At 44.5% G+C, this 17,822-nt stretch overlaps 1 protein-coding gene across 1 annotated transcript in view; it reads right to left on the bottom strand.

The window, feature by feature from the left end:
• The window catches only part of Sppl3 (signal peptide peptidase like 3), a 106,436-nt gene that overhangs the window by 29,734 nt on the left and 58,880 nt on the right, over positions 1-17,822 (bottom strand). The window contains exon 2 of the mRNA XM_076559977.1: positions 17,342-17,419. Coding sequence (XP_076416092.1) covers positions 17,342-17,419 — 78 coding nt within the window. The remainder of the gene's footprint in view (positions 1-17,341; positions 17,420-17,822) is intronic.

Below are 17,822 nucleotides of genomic sequence, written 5' to 3'. Positions count from 1 at the left end.
GAGACGGTATTCTAAAACGCTAAGTTACCGGGGGAAATGACAATCTCTTCTGAACTATGAAAACAGTCTACCATGCCAGTTCAACAGCTGTCTTGACTACTAAAAAATGCACTCCAGTGCAACTCAATCTTCCAGTCTCCCTTAACACTCATCCATCCTTCCTTCCTTCCTTCCTTCCTTCCTTCCTTCCTTCCTTCCTTCCTTCCTTCCTTCCTTCCTTCCTTCCTTCCTTCCTTCCTTCCTTCCTTCCTGCCTTCCTGCCTTCCTGCCTTCCTTCCTTCCTTCCTTCCTTCCTTCCTTCCTTCCTTCCTTCCTTCCTTCCTTCCTTCCTTCCTTCCTTCCTTCCTTCCTTCCGGTTTTTCAGGACAGAGTTTCTCTGTGTAGTCCTGGCTGTCCTCGAACTCAAAGATCCGCCTGGCTCTGCCTCCGGAGTGCTGGGATTAAAGGTGTGCGCCACCACTGCCCGGCTTTAATTATTTTCTTGTGATAAAATCTGGAAAGAGAAATGCTGGGTAAAGAGCAAGCACATTTTGGGATTTTTCTACCCAAGCAACAGCTTTTAGACAGAGTGCGCTGAAGACTCTCTACGGTGAAAACATCTGCATTTCTAACAACATTTTAAAAATAAACAAATAAGGACCACTTACACCGAGATGGAAGAAAATATCTGCAAATCCTGTAACTGCTAAGAACTTGTAGAGAGAGAATCAAGTTAGGTAACAGTCAAGTGCGGGGAGGACGAGGCTGGGAGCCTTACACACTGAGGTGCTGATGTTAATTGGGTCAGTCAGTCTGGCAAACAGTCTCCCATGCATCTGATTTTGGAGTTCCAGCCTCCAGAACTCTGAGACAGGAAATTTCTGTGGTCCAAGCCACCTAGGCTATTCTACGGCATTTTGCTATGGAGGCCGTGAGCTAATATAGAGTGCAGATCATGTGTTATTATTTCAACTGGTTTCATGTGTTCTGGTATGTCCAACATTAGCAAACATCTAATTGTATGTTAAATAAGAACATGTTCTGTTGTTTGGGCATTTCACAAATGCCAGCTGGATTAAACGATAAAGAGCAATGTTCAGTGGGACTTGATAGGACTGCCCAGTCAAGACCGCTGTGCAGCCATGGTGTGGATGCCTAGAACCCATGCCAAGGGCTGGTGTAGTGGCACAGCCGTGATCCCGTGCTGGGGGAAAGGGAGTGTGTGTCACAGAAGCAGGCAATCCATGAAGCTTACTGGTTGGCCAGTCTAGCCCAACTGATGAACTCAAGGTTCTGTGAGAGACAGACTGAGGAAGAAGATACCAGCTGTCTACCTCTGGCCTGTGCACAACACACACACACACACACACACACACACACACACACACACACACACACACACGACATACAAGAACATTAAATTCTCTGTATCGTTGTTCACTTTTTTCCTATTTGTCTTGTTCAATTACTGAATGAGGGACACTATTATATTCAGTTATATTTGTGGGTTTTTGTTTTCTTCTCTATCAGTATTTTTTTGTTGTTTTTCGAGACAGGGTTTCTCTCTGTAGCTTTGGAGCCTTTCCTGAACTCACTTTATACAGCAGGCTAGCCTCAAACTCACAGAGATCTGCCTGCCCTTGCCTGCCCGGACTGCTGGGATTAAAGGTGTGCGCCACTGCCATGGGGCTCCTCCTTACCAGTTTGATTTCGAGGATCTTTTATCATATAAATAAGCAATTAGGAGACTCTGTGAGAAGACTGCTGCAAGTCCAGTTCCCTGGATTTAATTCCTGGACCCATGTGGTGGAATGGGAGAACCAATTCCTGCAAGTTGTGGATGGATGGATGGACGGACAGTCAGTCAGTCAGACAGACAGACAGACAGACAGACACACACACACACACACACACACACACACACACACACACACACACACACACACACACAGATATACAAGGTACAAAAGGTATTCTGTAGTTGTAATTTTCTTTGGGCTGCCAACCAGCTCCCAAATAAAGACATGGAGACTTATTATTAATTTTGAAAGCTCAGCCTTATCTTATGCTTGTCCCACTGGTTCTTATAACTTAATTTAACCTGTTTCTATTCATCTACATTTTGACTTGGGGCTTTTTAATCTTTCATTATACCTCCTCCCTTGCTATTGGCCATTCAACTTTTTATTAGACCAATCAGGTGCCTTAGGCAGGCAAGGTAAAATAGCAACACATCTTTACATAATTAAACAAATAAAATACATCTTTACATAGTTAAACAAATATTCCACAACATAAGCAAATGCAACCTATCTTTACATAATGAAACAAATATTCTGCACCAATATTCCCTATGAAAGTTAACACTCAGAGCTATGTTTTCTGTCTGTGGAAATGCAGTTTGCTCTGGAAGCTGCTCTGCCTGTCAGGAACCACTCGACCCTTCCACTGACGAATACAAGCAACAGGCATCTTTTCTGAGCCTTTTAAACTTTTTTTGGGGGGCGGTATTTCAAGATAGGGTTTCACTGTGTAGTTCTGGCTGTCCTGGAACTCACTCTGTAGACCAGACTGGCCTCAAACTCAGAGGGATCCACCTCTATCTCCTGAGTGCTGGGACTAAAGGCGTGTACCACCCTGCCTGTCTTGCCTTTTAAACTTTTTTAGTTTTATATTTACAGCAATTATGGGTTTGTTTTGTGTGTGTGTGTGTGTGTGTGTGTGTGTGTGTGTGTGTGTGTGTGTGTGTATGTTCACGCATGTATAAGGATGCACGTGAATGTATTTTACGTGTGTGTGGGAGGCTAGAGGTTAATGTTAAATGTCTTCCTTTATTACTCTCCACCTCTATCTTTATTAGGCTCGACTGGCTGACTAGAGTTTCAGAAATCCAGCTGTCTCTGCCTCCTAGTTGTGTGGCACCCAGTTTTTATGTGGGCTCTGGGGATTTGAACTATTGAACTTAGTTTCTTGTGTTTGTGGAGAAGCCTCTTGAGAGACTTGAGCCATCTCCTGAACCATGTTTTGCTTTTTTTTTTCCCTTTTTCACTTTTTCAAGACAGGGTTTCTCTGTAGCCTTGGCTAGCTGGCTGTCCTGGAACTCATTTGTAGAAGCCCATGGAGGTCAAATGGTACCCTTTACAGAAACAGATACAGTCAGTCACACACACACACACACACACACACACACACACACACACACACACACACGGCTGTAACTGAACCCAGGTCCTCTTAACCACTGAGCCATATCTACAGACACAAACAGTTATCATCCCCCCCCCCCCCCCCCGCCCCCGCCACCGAAAGAAAGGGTCTTATGGGCAAGGCAGTGGTGGCGCACGCCTTTAATCCCAGCACTCGGGAGGCAGAGCCAGGCGGATCTCTGTGAGTTCGAGGCCAGCCTGGGCTACCAAGTGAGCTCCAGGAAAGGCACAAAGCTACGCAGAGAAACCCTGTCTCGAAAAACCAATAAATAAATAAATAAATAAATAAATAAATAAATAAATAAATAAATAAATAAATAAATAAATAAATAAATAAATAAATAGAGAAAGAGAGAAAGAGAGAAAGAGAGAAAGAGAGAAAGAGAGAAAGAGAGAAAGAGAGAAAGAGAGAAAGAGAGAAAGAGAGAAAAAGAAAGAAAGGGTCTTATTATGTAGCCCTAGCTGGCCTGGAACTTGCCATGGAGACCAGGCTGGCCTGAACCTTACGGAGATGGACCTGCTTTGCCTCTGAGCCACACCCAGCTCAACTGCTACCACTCTGATTTGGTTTGAAGGATTCCCTTTCCAATTTCTTAAAGTGGAAACTGGAGACAAATTCTTTCAGGTCCTGTTTATCTAAAAACATTTTTTTCTTCATTCCTGAAAGACATTTTTGCCACAGACTCTTACAGTGATGAGCTTTTCTTAATACCCTGACATTCTGATTTCCTTTTCTAATGACAAACTGAGTGTCATCCTTACCTCTTCTCTGTCACTGACCCTGCCTCTTGAGGCTCTCAGGATCTCCTTTTCTCAATGAGCTATTATTACTCCAAGGTTGAACTTTGAGGTGCTGCAAGTCAAGCTTCTTGTGCCTGGAGTTTCTGGAGGCTCCTGGATCTGTGAACCGTGGTTTTCGACCACCCCGAGATTATATGGCAATGAGCTCACTGCTCCGGCTGTCTGGAGGCCAGTGTCACTGTCTGGCCAGGGGTGGTTACAGGAGCAGCAATGGCAGCTCTGCTGTCAGTTCAGCAAGGCCCTCCCTGCACTCATCTGGGCGTTTCTTCGTCTTCACGCCCACTACCCCCTCTGCAGTATCTAATCGCTGACAGTGCCATCCAGTGCATTACTTCACTTCATCGCTGTAACTTTGATTCGCGGGCTGGAGAGATGGCTCGGTGGTTAAGAGCACTGACTGCTCTTACGGGATCTGGGTTCGGTTCCCAGCAGCCACTAAGCAGCTAACAACTGCCCGCAACTACCAACCCCCTCTTCTGACTTTTGTGGGCACCAGCCATGCACATGGTGCACAAACACACTGCAAGCAAACACTTACCACACAAAATAATCTGGAAACCAAAACCAAAACCAAACCCACCTGATCTGGGTCTTTAGTCACCCTTTTTTTGTATCTGAAGACTCCAGTTACGTCTGGTTTACTCTCAGCACGGGTTACGCCTTCTTTGTCTTTTTGCTGACACTGTGCATTTTTACCTTGTCTGAACACTTGTTTCTCATTTTGTGGTGCTTTAGATCAAACTTAGGGCGTTGTGTAAGTGAGACAAATGCTCTACCACTGAGCTCCACCTGCTCTCTCCACTGCTCCAAGATGTTTTCACTCACTTGGCTGCTTACTATTTTCATGTCCTAACTATCTGTCTGCTTTCTCACTTGGTCAGGCCTTGCTCTGGTACTTATGGAGTGATGTGGAGCAGCACTCAGTCTGGGTGACTATTTCCTATCACCGAGGACTCTACTCAATGCCGTGTGAATGGTATATTGTTCCAGCCTGGCTAGTGGGAACAGACACTCTCCCTTCTAACACTGCCACATGGTTGCCTCACGTGCATGGATTCATCCTCTCTCAGATCACCTCGAATCAGGGAATGCTCTTTGCAGCATGATCTGGAAGCCTGAGCCAGTAAACAGGGCTCACCCATTGTGAGTCAGGATTCTTTCCTTTGCTGACTGAAGAACACTATCTTGAAAATGTCACTTTGTGTATTTTGTATGCAAACACACACATATATACACACACGCACACATACAGAGACCAATAATAATAATAATAATAATAATAATAGTAACAATAATAATAATAATACACAAATCTAGACTATTCAGTTTTCCAATTCTAACATTCACCTGCTTGTATACATTGGAATCTTGTATTTATTTTTAGGTTCACCAAAGGAAGATGATTTGGCAGGAAATGAAAGACTAACTTAACCGTCTCATGCCTGTCCGTCCTAGAGGAACTGTTACAGTGACTGGTTGCTGGACAAACTGTTACTTCTCGATTCTGATTAGGTTTATAAAACAACAAAACACCTAAAACACAAAAACCCTGTACACAACATTTTAAAACTAATTTCTTCTGCCATGACCAATACCTGTGGTAATTTTCAGTGTATGGTTCCATCCCTCTGCACTCTAGACTTTCATTAGGTCTCATGCAGAGCCAGCCAATCATCTGAAGGGACTGGAAGTCTAGACTGGTGATGCAGTACCCGGGGACATATCTGTAGCCAGTGTAACACAAAGACTGCCTCTTCCCTGAGGGCATGCTTTTGGAAGACCTGCTTTAATCTGAGTTTTCAAATCCACTTATGAATGTAATAACAGTAAGTACACTCGTTATGTCCACACTGCTTCTCTGACTCTGGGGACGGCTGGGTGACTTTACAAGAATCTTACTCACATCTCTTCCCTGGGGCCACGCTTCCACTCCTGCTGCTGGCACATCCTGACACTCTGGAAACCTGCCAGCTGGTCTTACCGGAGGCACAGCCATTACACAGCCTCTCGGAGAAGATGGAGGGAATGAAGCTGGGGGCTGAGGTCAGGGCTAGGCAGGCTGAGGGGCAATTTAACTCTTTCCGTTATTCTTAGCTGACCTCCTCTCTTCTTACAGCCACCCTCTCCACTGTCATTTCCTATCTCTGTATTACATACATGTGTTGTAGGGTATCTAGGTTTTGCCTTACCTACCTAAGGCACCTGATTGGTTTAATAAAGAGCTGAATGGCCAATAGCTAGGCAGGAAAGAATAGGTGGAACTTCCGGGCAGAGAGAGGAACTCAGGGTTAGAATCTGGCACAGCAGGAGACACCAGCAAGACACTGAGGAAGTCGGAGGTACATTATGGAAGACAGGTAACTAGCCACATGGCAGAACATAGATGAATATAAATAGGTCAGTTTGAGTTATAAGAGCTAGTTGGGAACAAGCCTAAGCTAAAGGCCGAGTTTTTATAATTAATAAGAAGTCTTTGTGTCATTATTGGGGAGCTGGCAATCCAAAGGAAATCTGGCAAGAAAGTCCAACATACATGTATATAAATCTAGATTACACACATCCAAGAACACATGTGACATTTGTCTTTCCTATTCTAGGTGATTTTGCTGAACGCCTGTCTAAAGGCACAGAGAAGCAGTCAACAAGCTAGTAATGGAATATATACCAAGAAGGCAGAAAGGGTCTATTTGTGGGGGAAAGAGGAGTGGAGTGGGAGGTCAGTGTAACGGGAATGTACATAGGAAAGGTTACAAACCCACTTATTTGCATGTAATAAAAATTAATAAAAGCAGCAGCAGGAAAAGCAGGGGCTGGAGAGATGGCTCAGCCATCAAGAATGCGAACTACTCTTGTAGAGGACCCGTGTCCACTTCCCAGTACTTCAGCAGCTCATGGCCACCTGTGACTCCAGCTCCAGAGAGCCCACCCTCTTCTGTCCTCCTCAAGCATCTGTACTCACAGGAACATTCCCACAGGCACACATATATAACGGAACTCTTGCAAAGAAGCAAAGTGCCGTACCACTACCCTGCCCCTTAAAAATCTCTCTACGGTGAAGATGGGTATGGCAGCACAGGATTATGATCTCAGTACACGGAGGCTGAGGCAGAAGATTGCTACAAATTAGAGGATAGCCTGGACTACCTAGAGGCCTTACCAAAAACAAGAAAAATTAAAAAGCAAAGCACTAGGGGAGATGATTCAGCAGTTAGAAGTGTGTCCTCTGATCTTGCAGAGGACCTGAGTTTGGTTTCTAGTATCTGATGTGGGTGGCTAGTAACCAACCACCCATAACTACAACTGCAAGGAATCAGATGCCTTCTTCTGGACTCGGCTGGGTACCTGTATTCACACATACACATGCCCACACACATACACATACAGATACATGTAATTTTAAAAGAGTATCTTAAAATAAAACCCAACCTCAAACAAATCAACTGAACAAACAAATACATCTCTTCCTGTCTCGTTGGCAGGTCCTGTTGCAGAAACAAGGCCAAAGCAGCCCAGGCAGGTGCTATGGAGACGGTGTTCTCACCAGGTCTTATGTAATTGATTTTGGGTTTCTCATCTGCCTCAATCCCGCTCAAAATCAAGCTTTGTCTGATCATTAGATTCACCACCAGACAACACAGAAATCTAGGTAAGCAAAGTGGAGGGCTGAATATGTTTGTTCAAGCTGGGAAGTGTTAGGGTCACCGGCCTGGCTTCAGCAGGCCCCTGTGACTGGGATCTAGTCACAGCTCAGTAGACTCGCACGGCTGACAGCAGATCTCAGCTGTTTAAATACTGCCTGTGCAGAGGACTTCTGCCTTAGAGCTCTGGGGTACTCTGAACGATGGGCTTTTATTCTCACTTACTTGGTAACTTATTAACTCTACAGACATCAAAGTGCTTGGCTAGACTTCAACCGTCTGTTCTGTCCGCATAGATGATTACCTCGTTCCCTAGCCCTGTCCCACGACCCAACTCATCACTGCTATACAACTACACAGTATGATGCCAGCACAGCACAGTGTTATTACTGCACACCCCATTCAGACTGCACCCTGGCTATTTGCTTCACAAAGAGCCCGTCTGGGTTACTGAAATCAATGTTTAAAGGACCACCATGGGCCATGAGACAGCTTAGCAGGTCAAGAGCTTGCTATTATGCAAGCCTGCCGAGATGAGTTCGAGCCACACAAACAGGGGAGGAGAGAATCAACTCCAGAGTGGTCCCTCCACACACATGCTGGGGCACACTGCCACAGACACATCACTCACCCACAAATATATAAGCAATACAAAAGAAAATGACCAACAGAAGGAACTGGACATGGTGGCACATGCCCAAAATCTCAGTAGTTGGGAGGCTGAGGCAAGAGGACAGCAAGTTTGGATCAAAAGTGTTATATACAGTGAGGTCCTGTCTTACAAAATACCCAAACCAATATTTTTATTTCTACTTTATATCAACTATAACTGAACAGGAAGTAGTAGTAGGTCAAATTTTAGGAGGCAAATATCTAATTATTGATGCGCACAGTCATCATTCAAGAGGAAGACACTGGACAACGGCAAGTTTGAGGCCAGTTGGGCTACACAGAAAAGAAATCCTGTCTCTTGACCAAATGACCCACATATGGATGCATCAGAAGAGGATGGTCTCTTGATGAAGTGGCTGGGAATATTCTGAGGGCCAAAATAATGACAATAGAGAACTGAGGTTTTGGGAGTGGGCAAGGTGGGGGGACAGCGTGAGACTGGATTGAACTTACTATGTAACCAAACATATCCTTGAACTTCTGCCTCTATTTCCTCACTGCAAGGATTACAGGCGCATGCCATCACGCTCAATTTATAATAGCTAGCCTTAACTGACTCACACTGGCCAGGCACTGTGTGTGGGAATGATTCTTTCTTCAGTGCTGGGAATGGAACTTAAGGCTTCAGACTTGATCTGCAAAGGCTCCACCACTGAACTGCAGCTCTCCAGCCCAAGATGGATGGATGGATGGATGGATGGATGGATGGATGGATGGATGGATGGATGGACGGACGGACGGACAGATAGACCCCTCTCTCCCCCCTGTGCGTGTTTGAGACAGAGTTTCTCTGTATAACAACCCTGGCTGTCCAAGAACTCACAGAGGTACAGAGATTGGCTTGCCTAGGCTTCCCAACAGGATTAAAGGTGTGCATCACACTGCCCAGGGCAAGATTTCTCTTATTTCAGAGTAACTCTGTAAGCAGGGGACTACAAAATCCTAGGCAGTTATTCATATTTTCTAGCAAGATTAAAGTACCCCACTTCAAAATCATTCAGGTGCTGTGGTTTGGACAGTACCTATGTTGGACTGAACTGTACGCTCACAAGATTCCCATCTGCAGTTTAACCACAGGACCTGACCGTGGACTGACTGTATGCAGGTATGCAGACAGTTTTAAAGAGGTATTACAGGTATTACAGGTAAGATCGTTTCCTTTTTCTACCCCTCTTAGACAGAGCCTCACCGTGCAGCCTTAGGCCTGGACTAGCAAGCTGGTCTTGAACTCACAGAAATATACTTGCCTCTGCTCTTCAAGTGCTAGGACTAAAGATGTGCACCACCACCCCTGGCTTAGGATGGTATCAAAGGAAATGAGGAGCAGATGTGGCCAAGGGAAAGGGAGAGGCAGAAAAAGGGAGAGACAGAGGATCTTCCAGGCATCTGTGCAGCCAGAAGAGAAGAACGTGTGAAGGCACCATCTATGTGTAAAGATCGAATCCACGAGCAAGGAGGTGTGTCAGGATGAAGCCCACCTTGCTGGCATCTTAGATCTTGGACTTTCAGCTTCTAGAACTTCAATAAAGCTCTTTTGCTGTCTAACCAGCCAGTCTGGGGTTTGTTAGGCAGCCCTGGATCTATCTGACACAATCAGCTGGCCTTTGGATTTCCAGCACTAGAGCTACTGAGTTACCATCGCATGTCCCCTGCCTGACCTTTAGCTACCCCCAAACAAGACTTCTGCCCCCTACCCCCCAGAAAACTAACTTAAACGATAGTTACAATAAAAAAACATGCAACAATATCCTCTAGGGATAAATACATTTAGTATGTATTTATACCCTCTCCTCCTCTCCTCTCTCTCCGTGTGTGTGTGTGTGTGTGTGTGTGTGTGTGTGTGTGTGTGTGTGTGTGTGTGTATGGTGTTGTATGCAGGAACACACAACCATACAAGCACCTGCAGAGGACAGAGGAAGACTTCTGGCATCTTCCTCCATCACACTCCACCTCAGTTTTTGAGATGGTCTGTGACTGAACACGCTGTTTGGGCTCTGCCTGTGTCCACCCCAAAAGCTAGGGTTACAGGCACCCACTGCCATGTGTGCTAGAGATGCGAACGCAGATCCTTCCGCTCCCCCCCCCCACGCCACGCCATCTCCCCGTCCACATCTTCCTCTTTAAAGTGGGACTGACACACTTCACAGTCTCCCATGCACTAGTGTGCTGAGGCTAGCTTTCCTATCACCACAGTCCTCGTTAGAAATCAGCTACTGCTGCAGTTTCTCTGACCTCCAGTTTGGATGAGCTGCACACGTCCTGCCTTACTGCAGACCAGTGTCAGGTCGGCAACCTTTGACATGATGCTATGGCTTAATCCTGAGCTGAGTGAAATCCAAAGGCCAGCTAATTAGTGTCAAATAGATTGTGGTCATGACCAGAGTTTATCATAACTCTTACTTATTACTTATCATATTGCTAAAACAGGAAGCAGTTTAACACACTGACTGTCTTAGCAAGACTTTATTTAGGCTGAGGTAGAGATCTAGTTATACTTTTTCTTTGTTTAAAGGTAAGAATTAATTCCTAAGAAAGGCATAGAATTGCATTTGAATTAATCAGTGTTGGGAAGACATTCACCTAAGTCAGTAAACCACACAAGCACGAGGCCCTGAGTTCAGACCCTCAGCACCAGAGGAGCGGCCAGGTGCAGTAGGGCAGTCTATACCCAATGCTGGGGCTGGAGACAGGTGGATGGATTCCTAGTGCTCACTGCTCCTCAGCCTACGTGAATCGATGAGTTCCAGGTTCAGTGAGGATGCGATCTCTAAAAATGAGGTGGAGTGCTGTTGAAGAATCCACTGTCATGCACATCCACACATGCACATACCCACATAACATGGACAGGCACCACAGACAGACACCAAAAACTTCATCATTTGTGCTGCTGCAGCTCAAAACCAGGGTTAACATGGCAGGCAGGTCAATGCTCTACGCTGAGCTACACACCCTCCCTCCATCAACTCTTGGAAATCAACTCACTCTTCAGCCTCTCAGGATTTTCTGAGCCAAAGCCTACGCTATGTGGCCCAGATCTGACACGGTGCTGTGGAGGGTGGACAATGAGGGCTGTGTTCAGCGGCAACAGTACACACCTGGCGCCCCAGTGTGTGAGCTCAGTGGTCAGGGAGAGCTGAGCATCAGCAGCAGATGGCAGGACAAGCTCGGGCGACCCGCGAAGAGTAACCTGTGCTCTGGACCACAGCCCTACACTGTTGCTATGCACCCTCAACGTGGGCGAAATACTTCCCAAAATGTTTACATTAACAAGTACTATGAGCCATTTAACAAACATGTATTTATTTGAATGCCTCCAAGGAAGAGGGCTATGAAATGATGCGCTTGATGTGTGCACACCCCACATATACACATAAAAAATGTTTAAAAAAAGAATTTTGGGATTCTTGAGACTCATGTTTAAATCTGTCATTGTAGCTTGATTCTGAGATATATATTTAAAAAATCCTTGAAAACTGAAAAAAAACTAAAGACTTTGAGTGGGTATACTAACATCAGACTCAGTAAGATATTAATAGAAAAACTATTAGAAGGTAGAGACAGTGTTCTCAATCTTCCTGTGCCGCAACCCTTTAATACAGCCCCTCATGGTGTGGTGACCTCCAACCACACAATTATTTTTGTTGCTACTCCATAATGGTAATTCTGCTACTGTTAGGAATCATAATGTAAACATTTTGGATACAGAGGCCTGTCTGTCGAAGGGGTCTCGACCCCCAAGTTGAGAACCACTGGCATAGAGGGATATCTTACAAAGGTCAGTGCACGAGGAAATACACAATCACAAATATACAGAAAACGAGAAGACGGCGGCAAACCCAGAGACTGGAAGAAAGATAAAATGTTTCTCAAGCACGTATCTAGTAAAGACATCTTCACAGTACATAACGAACTCTTAAATCCAACACTAGGAGATAAAAATGGGGAGAGGGACTCAGTAAGTATGGCATGCTCACGGCCCTAGGCTTGTCTCCAGAGCTGGGGGCAGGGACCACAAAACTCTACATGGATGATAAAACAACACGTGAAAAGACGCTGGACACAGTAAGTCACCAAGGAAGTGCAAACCAAAGCCATAATGAGGTACCACTTTATACCCTCAGGGTAACAGAAGAATGAAGATGAGGATGACGACCAGTCCCTGAGGTGATGCTGAGGGTCTGTCAACAGACAAACAACACACATAAGCCAAATGCTGGTGTCAGGACACAGGGGATAAGGGGAAACATTATGTGCACCCAGATGGTGGGAATGTAAATTAGTCCAAATACCATGGCAATCAGGACTCAGGGTCTTAAAAAATAAATATAACTGCAGTATGATCCTGCTGCTCCATTTCTAGTTACAGACTCAAAGGAATCTAAGTCAGAACACAACAGAGACACCTCCACACCAATGTGTGGCAACAGGCATTTTCTTAGATTTTCCTTAATGGACCAGTGGATTTTTAAGATGTTGTGTACACGTGTGCACACACACACACACACTTTATTTAGCCATAAAGGAAATGAAATTATATCATGTGCAGAAAAATAGGTAAAAGTGGAATTCATCATATTAAGCATAATTATCCTGACTGAGAAAAACAAAAATTACATTTGCTTTTACATGCCAAGTGTAGATTGAACAGCAATAACATAAATAAAGACATGGAAGCAGAAAAAGACTGTTGGGGAAGAATGGAGCCAGAAGGAGGGGGAGTAGAGAGTAATGTGCTTGTGTGTGACTAAGGGGAAAACATTGATATATAGGTATGGAAATCACACAGTGGAAGTCTATGATATGTAATTAATACATGCTAGCAAAAATAAAACATTCAAAAGAGAACAGTTGGTGAGAATGTGAAGAAATTCATACAATGCTGATGAGAACATAAAGTGGTACAGATGTCTTGGAAAACAGTAGCAATTCTTAGAATGTTAGATCAAAGAATTAACACATCATCTAGTATTTCTGCTCCTGAAGAGGAATGAGAACATGCGCGCGCATCAACACTTGTACCTGGGCATCCACAGCATCGCTACTTACAACAGCCAGCATGGCAGCAGCCCAGACAGCCAGAGAGGCTGCTCAGAAATACAACAGAGTGAAACATACACAGGGTAGGACGCAGATGCCACATCCCAAGACACCGTGGCTGGGTGTCCGGAGCAGGCACATCCAGACAGAGGTTAGCATTACTGTGGATTAGGAAGTCGGGGCTCTCTAAGTTCGAGGGCAGTCTGGTTTACAGAGCAAATTCCAAGCTGGTCAGGGCACAGCACAGTGAGATCCTGTCTCACAAAGAAACAAAATGGGCTGGAGAGATACCTCAGGTGTTAAAAGCACTTGTTGCTCTTGCACAGAACTCAAGTTCAATTCCCAGCACCCATGTGGCGGCTCACATCTATCTGTAACTACACTTTCAGGAGTTCCAGTTCCCTCTTATGATCTCCCAGGTACACAAGTAGTGCCCCAGTCTCCTCTCTGTAAACCAGGAGGTTCACCAAAGAGACCCTTGAAACCTATACAATTCTGTTACTAATACAATGTCAAGGTCTGCCCACGCCTAGACTGGTGTAGTTTCCTGGAAATAATACAGCAGCATGCAGTAGGAAGAGACAGTTCATACTCTCTGATTAAGTAATTCAACTTTTAAATGTTTATCTTTAAAACAAGTTTATTTCAGAGAGAGAGGGACTATGTAGGCATGATGTGGATGTGGGCATGTGTGCTATGGTGCATGTGGAGGTCAGAGGTCAACTCTGCATAGTTGGCTCTCTCCTTCCTTTTACACGGGGTTCCAGCGATCTGCCTAGGATTTCTAGGCTGGTGTCACAAAGCCTGTACTTGCTGAGCCATTTTACTGGCTCTAAATGTTCATCTTAATAACAGACTTCAACCAAAGGGGAAAAAAATTTATAAAAAAAAGTTAACTCACTTGTCCAACAAAACCAGAGCCTGAGTAGCCCGAAGAAATATTAAATTACTAAATACTAATGTATGATTACTGAAAACACTTGGGGTACTGTGTGGAAACAATCAGTACATAAAGGACCCTAACTCTCTAAATGTACACAACTGTGTGTGTGTGTGTGTGTGTGTGTGTGTGTGTGTGTGTGGTGATAAATCGTGTACCCTAATAACCTTGCCAGCTATCAGAGAAGCAGAGCAGCCAGCCACTAGTTCTTACCTCTACGAAATCCTTAGCCTGAAGAGAGTGAGTTCCTCTTTCCTCACGTCTTCTATACTTTTCTCTGTCCTGCTATATTACTTCCTGGGATTAAATGTGTGTGTGCTTCCCAAGCAAAGGCATGAGATCTCAAGTGCTGGGATTAAGGGTGTGTGCCACCACTGCCTGACCTCTATGTCTAATCTAGTGGCTACTCTGTCCTCTGATCCTCAGGCAAGTTTATTAGGGTACACAGTATATCACCACATGTATGAAAGAAAAGGTCATTTCTACTAATGAAAGTGATGTGAGCTCTAACTATAAAGATGGCTCTTTTTGTTTTCAATTGTAAAGTCTCTTAAAAATGTTGATACACGGTATCAGTGACAAAAAAGATAAAATATTAGGAGTAGAAATACAATATATTGATAATACTGATCACTTTGGTAAGGTTCTAAATTGCTCTGGCTTCTTAGAAGGGGTTAAGAATTGTGTCCTAAGGGCTGGAGAGATGGCTCAGAGGTTAAGAGCCTAACTGTTCTTCCAGAGGTCCTGAGTTCAATTCCCAGCACCCACATGGTGGCTCACAACCATCTGTAATGAGATCTTTCACCCTCTTCTGTGTACATAATAAATAAATTAAAAAAAGAAGAAGAAGAAGGAGAAGAAGGAGAAGAAGAAGGAGAAGAAGGAGAAGAAGAAGGAGAAGAAGAAGAAGAAGAAGAAGAAGAAGAAGAAGAAGAAGAAGAAGAAGAAGAAGAAGAAGAAGAAGAAGAAGAAGAAGAAGAAGAATTGTCCTAGCTGGATGGTGGTGGCACACACCTTTAATCCCAGCACTTGGGGCAGAAGTAGGTGGATCTCTGTGAGTTCAAAGCCAGCCTGGTCTGCAGAGTGAGTTCCAGGACAGCCAGGGCTACACAAAAAACACCCTGTCTAAAAAAAACCCAACCAAACAAAAAGAAAACCAACCAACCAAAAAATTGTGTCCTAGACTGGGTGTGTTGACACATGTCTTTAATCCCAGGACTCAAGGAGGCCAAGGCAGGCAGATCTCTCTGTGAGTTGAGGCCAGCCTGGTCTAGAAAGTCAATTCCAGGATAGCAAGGGCTATATAGAGACTCTGTCTCAAAGTAAATACATATGCAAATAAAAATTGTGTCCCATTTTACTTCATTGGAAAAACATCACACCCAAAAGTGACTCAGAGAAGGAAAGGGTTTATTTGGCTGACACACCCTGATCACAGTCCATTACTGAAGATGACTGGGCAGGAACTCTGAGGCAGGAGCTGAAGCAGAACCACAGAACACTGCTCACTGGCTTGCTCTCCATGGCTTTTCCAGCTGTTTTCTTATACAACCCAGGACCGCCTGGACCATCTGTCTGGGGTGGCACTGGCCTGGAAGGCTGGACCCTCCCACATTAATCATTAATCAGGAATATGTGCACCCCACTTGCCTACAGAACAGTCTGATAGAGGAGTCTTCTAACAGAGGCTCACTCTTTCCCTGAGGATTCTGGCCTGTGTTGACAAAACAATACCGCCACCAACACCAAACAAAAAAGCTAAGGACCCAGCAAAAGAACCTAGGGCTTTCTGGAGACATCTTTGTGATTAAGACTTTAGTCGGTGTGTGTCTTAGTAATCCATCTTTCTTCTATAATGGCTGTAATATAGGACTGCAGTCTGTGATTTTACACAGCACTTCTCACAATCCTGACATGGCGGTAGACAGTTCAAAATCCTCCTGCTGACATATTTACCGTTCATGCTGTTTCAAGGTCTTAACTTCAAAGTTCCCAAGCAGTCTTTACTTTCATGTTTAGATTTCGTGTGTATGTGTGGGTTGTGTCTGTTGGAGTGTATGCCATACGTGTGCTGGTGCCCTCAGAGGCCAAAGAGGGTGTTGGACCCCCTGCACTGGATGTAAACGGGTGCAAGAGAGCAAAGGCTCGTGTGGGTGTCGAGCAGGGAGCCCTCTGGCTGCTGAGCCTCCCCCGTCCCCAGGCTTCACTCTGACTGTGTCAGGCACACAGCGGTCTCAGTTACACGCCACTGTAGTCCTTCAGCTGCGGCTCCTGAGAAGGGGCAGCTGTCCGGCTTCTTTAGCTTTTCCTCCTAGTCATACAGCTGAGTGCTAGGATGGGTATGGAGTCCTCAGGGTCCAGTCTCAGACTCCCAAAGGCAACAGGGAGAAGACTTGGTAATGCTACCACACTCAACTCTGGTAACAGGGTGAATTATGTGAAATGGTTTCTGAAGGTAAAAATAAAAAAGTCTATTGTTAGCAATGTGTAGGGATTAACCTATGTCAAGGCTTTTGTAGTAAGGAAAAATTCATTTCTGTAGAGATGCTAGTCACGAAACAGCCCTTCAGGACAAGGAGAGAACTTCACCAGCTCTGAGCACAGCTGTATTTGGGTTTACTTGATCCTTCTCTGTCTATTAAAGGCCTTCAACTACACTTTGATTTGGAGAAAAAACCAAACAGAGCAGTTACTATTTGTCATTCATTATGTAGCATGTATTTTTTTTTATTTTGAGTTGTCTTTCTGTCTAAATTTTGGATCCCTGTGACACCAGAGTCCCTGTCAGCTCTCCTCAGACTTCCCAACAAGCTCTGCTCTTCAATGAACCACTATCTGCAGACCTAATTTTAAGCAATTAGTTTTTACATATATGCATTAATATGCTAAAGTCATAAGCGAAAACAAGACATGTTTAACATGTTAACATGACTGTTTAACAGCAGTCAACTGAAGAACGGATATGAGAATTACCCACTGGAACTCAAGTCCTCACAAAACCCATTTCTCTCCACAGAGCAATGTTTCCCCTAACTGCAATCATATATAACCCCATGAGAATGTCTTACCTGAAACTACCATAGACTATAAGAAGAATGGATATCAGAAATGTCGACACTTGACTGGAATCCACCAGGGAATAGGCCCTAGAGAGATAAGAGGACAAACGTTAACTGACATGCAGCAGGTGCTGAGGAGCTCACAGCCCGTCTTTAAGTGAGATGTAAGTTAGCATTAGCAAAATAACATCATTAAAAAGAGACACGCTCGCTTACCACGTGGGATACACTGACAGCTTCATAGTGCTGTTAGCTACCATCCCTAGGATGTTAAAAGACAATGGTGCAAAAACGTCACCTCCGTATGATTATGTATATAACCCATTTGTAACATCCACTACCAACTTAAACTACTCCTATGAAAAAACATCTCGATGATGCTTAAATTTTCATGAGTTTACAGAGAGTAACCAACAGTCCTTTGTTGGTTTGAATTACTGATGAGGTAGAGAACACATTTCTCTTTGATTCCTTGTCTCGTTTCCTAATG

The sequence above is a fragment of the Peromyscus maniculatus genome, chromosome 23 (genome assembly GCF_049852395.1).
Source record: "Peromyscus maniculatus bairdii isolate BWxNUB_F1_BW_parent chromosome 23, HU_Pman_BW_mat_3.1, whole genome shotgun sequence".
Classification (NCBI taxonomy): Eukaryota; Metazoa; Chordata; class Mammalia; order Rodentia; family Cricetidae; genus Peromyscus; species Peromyscus maniculatus.
Note: the sequence above shows the minus strand (reverse complement) of the source record. Positions and strands in the feature narration are given on the sequence as shown.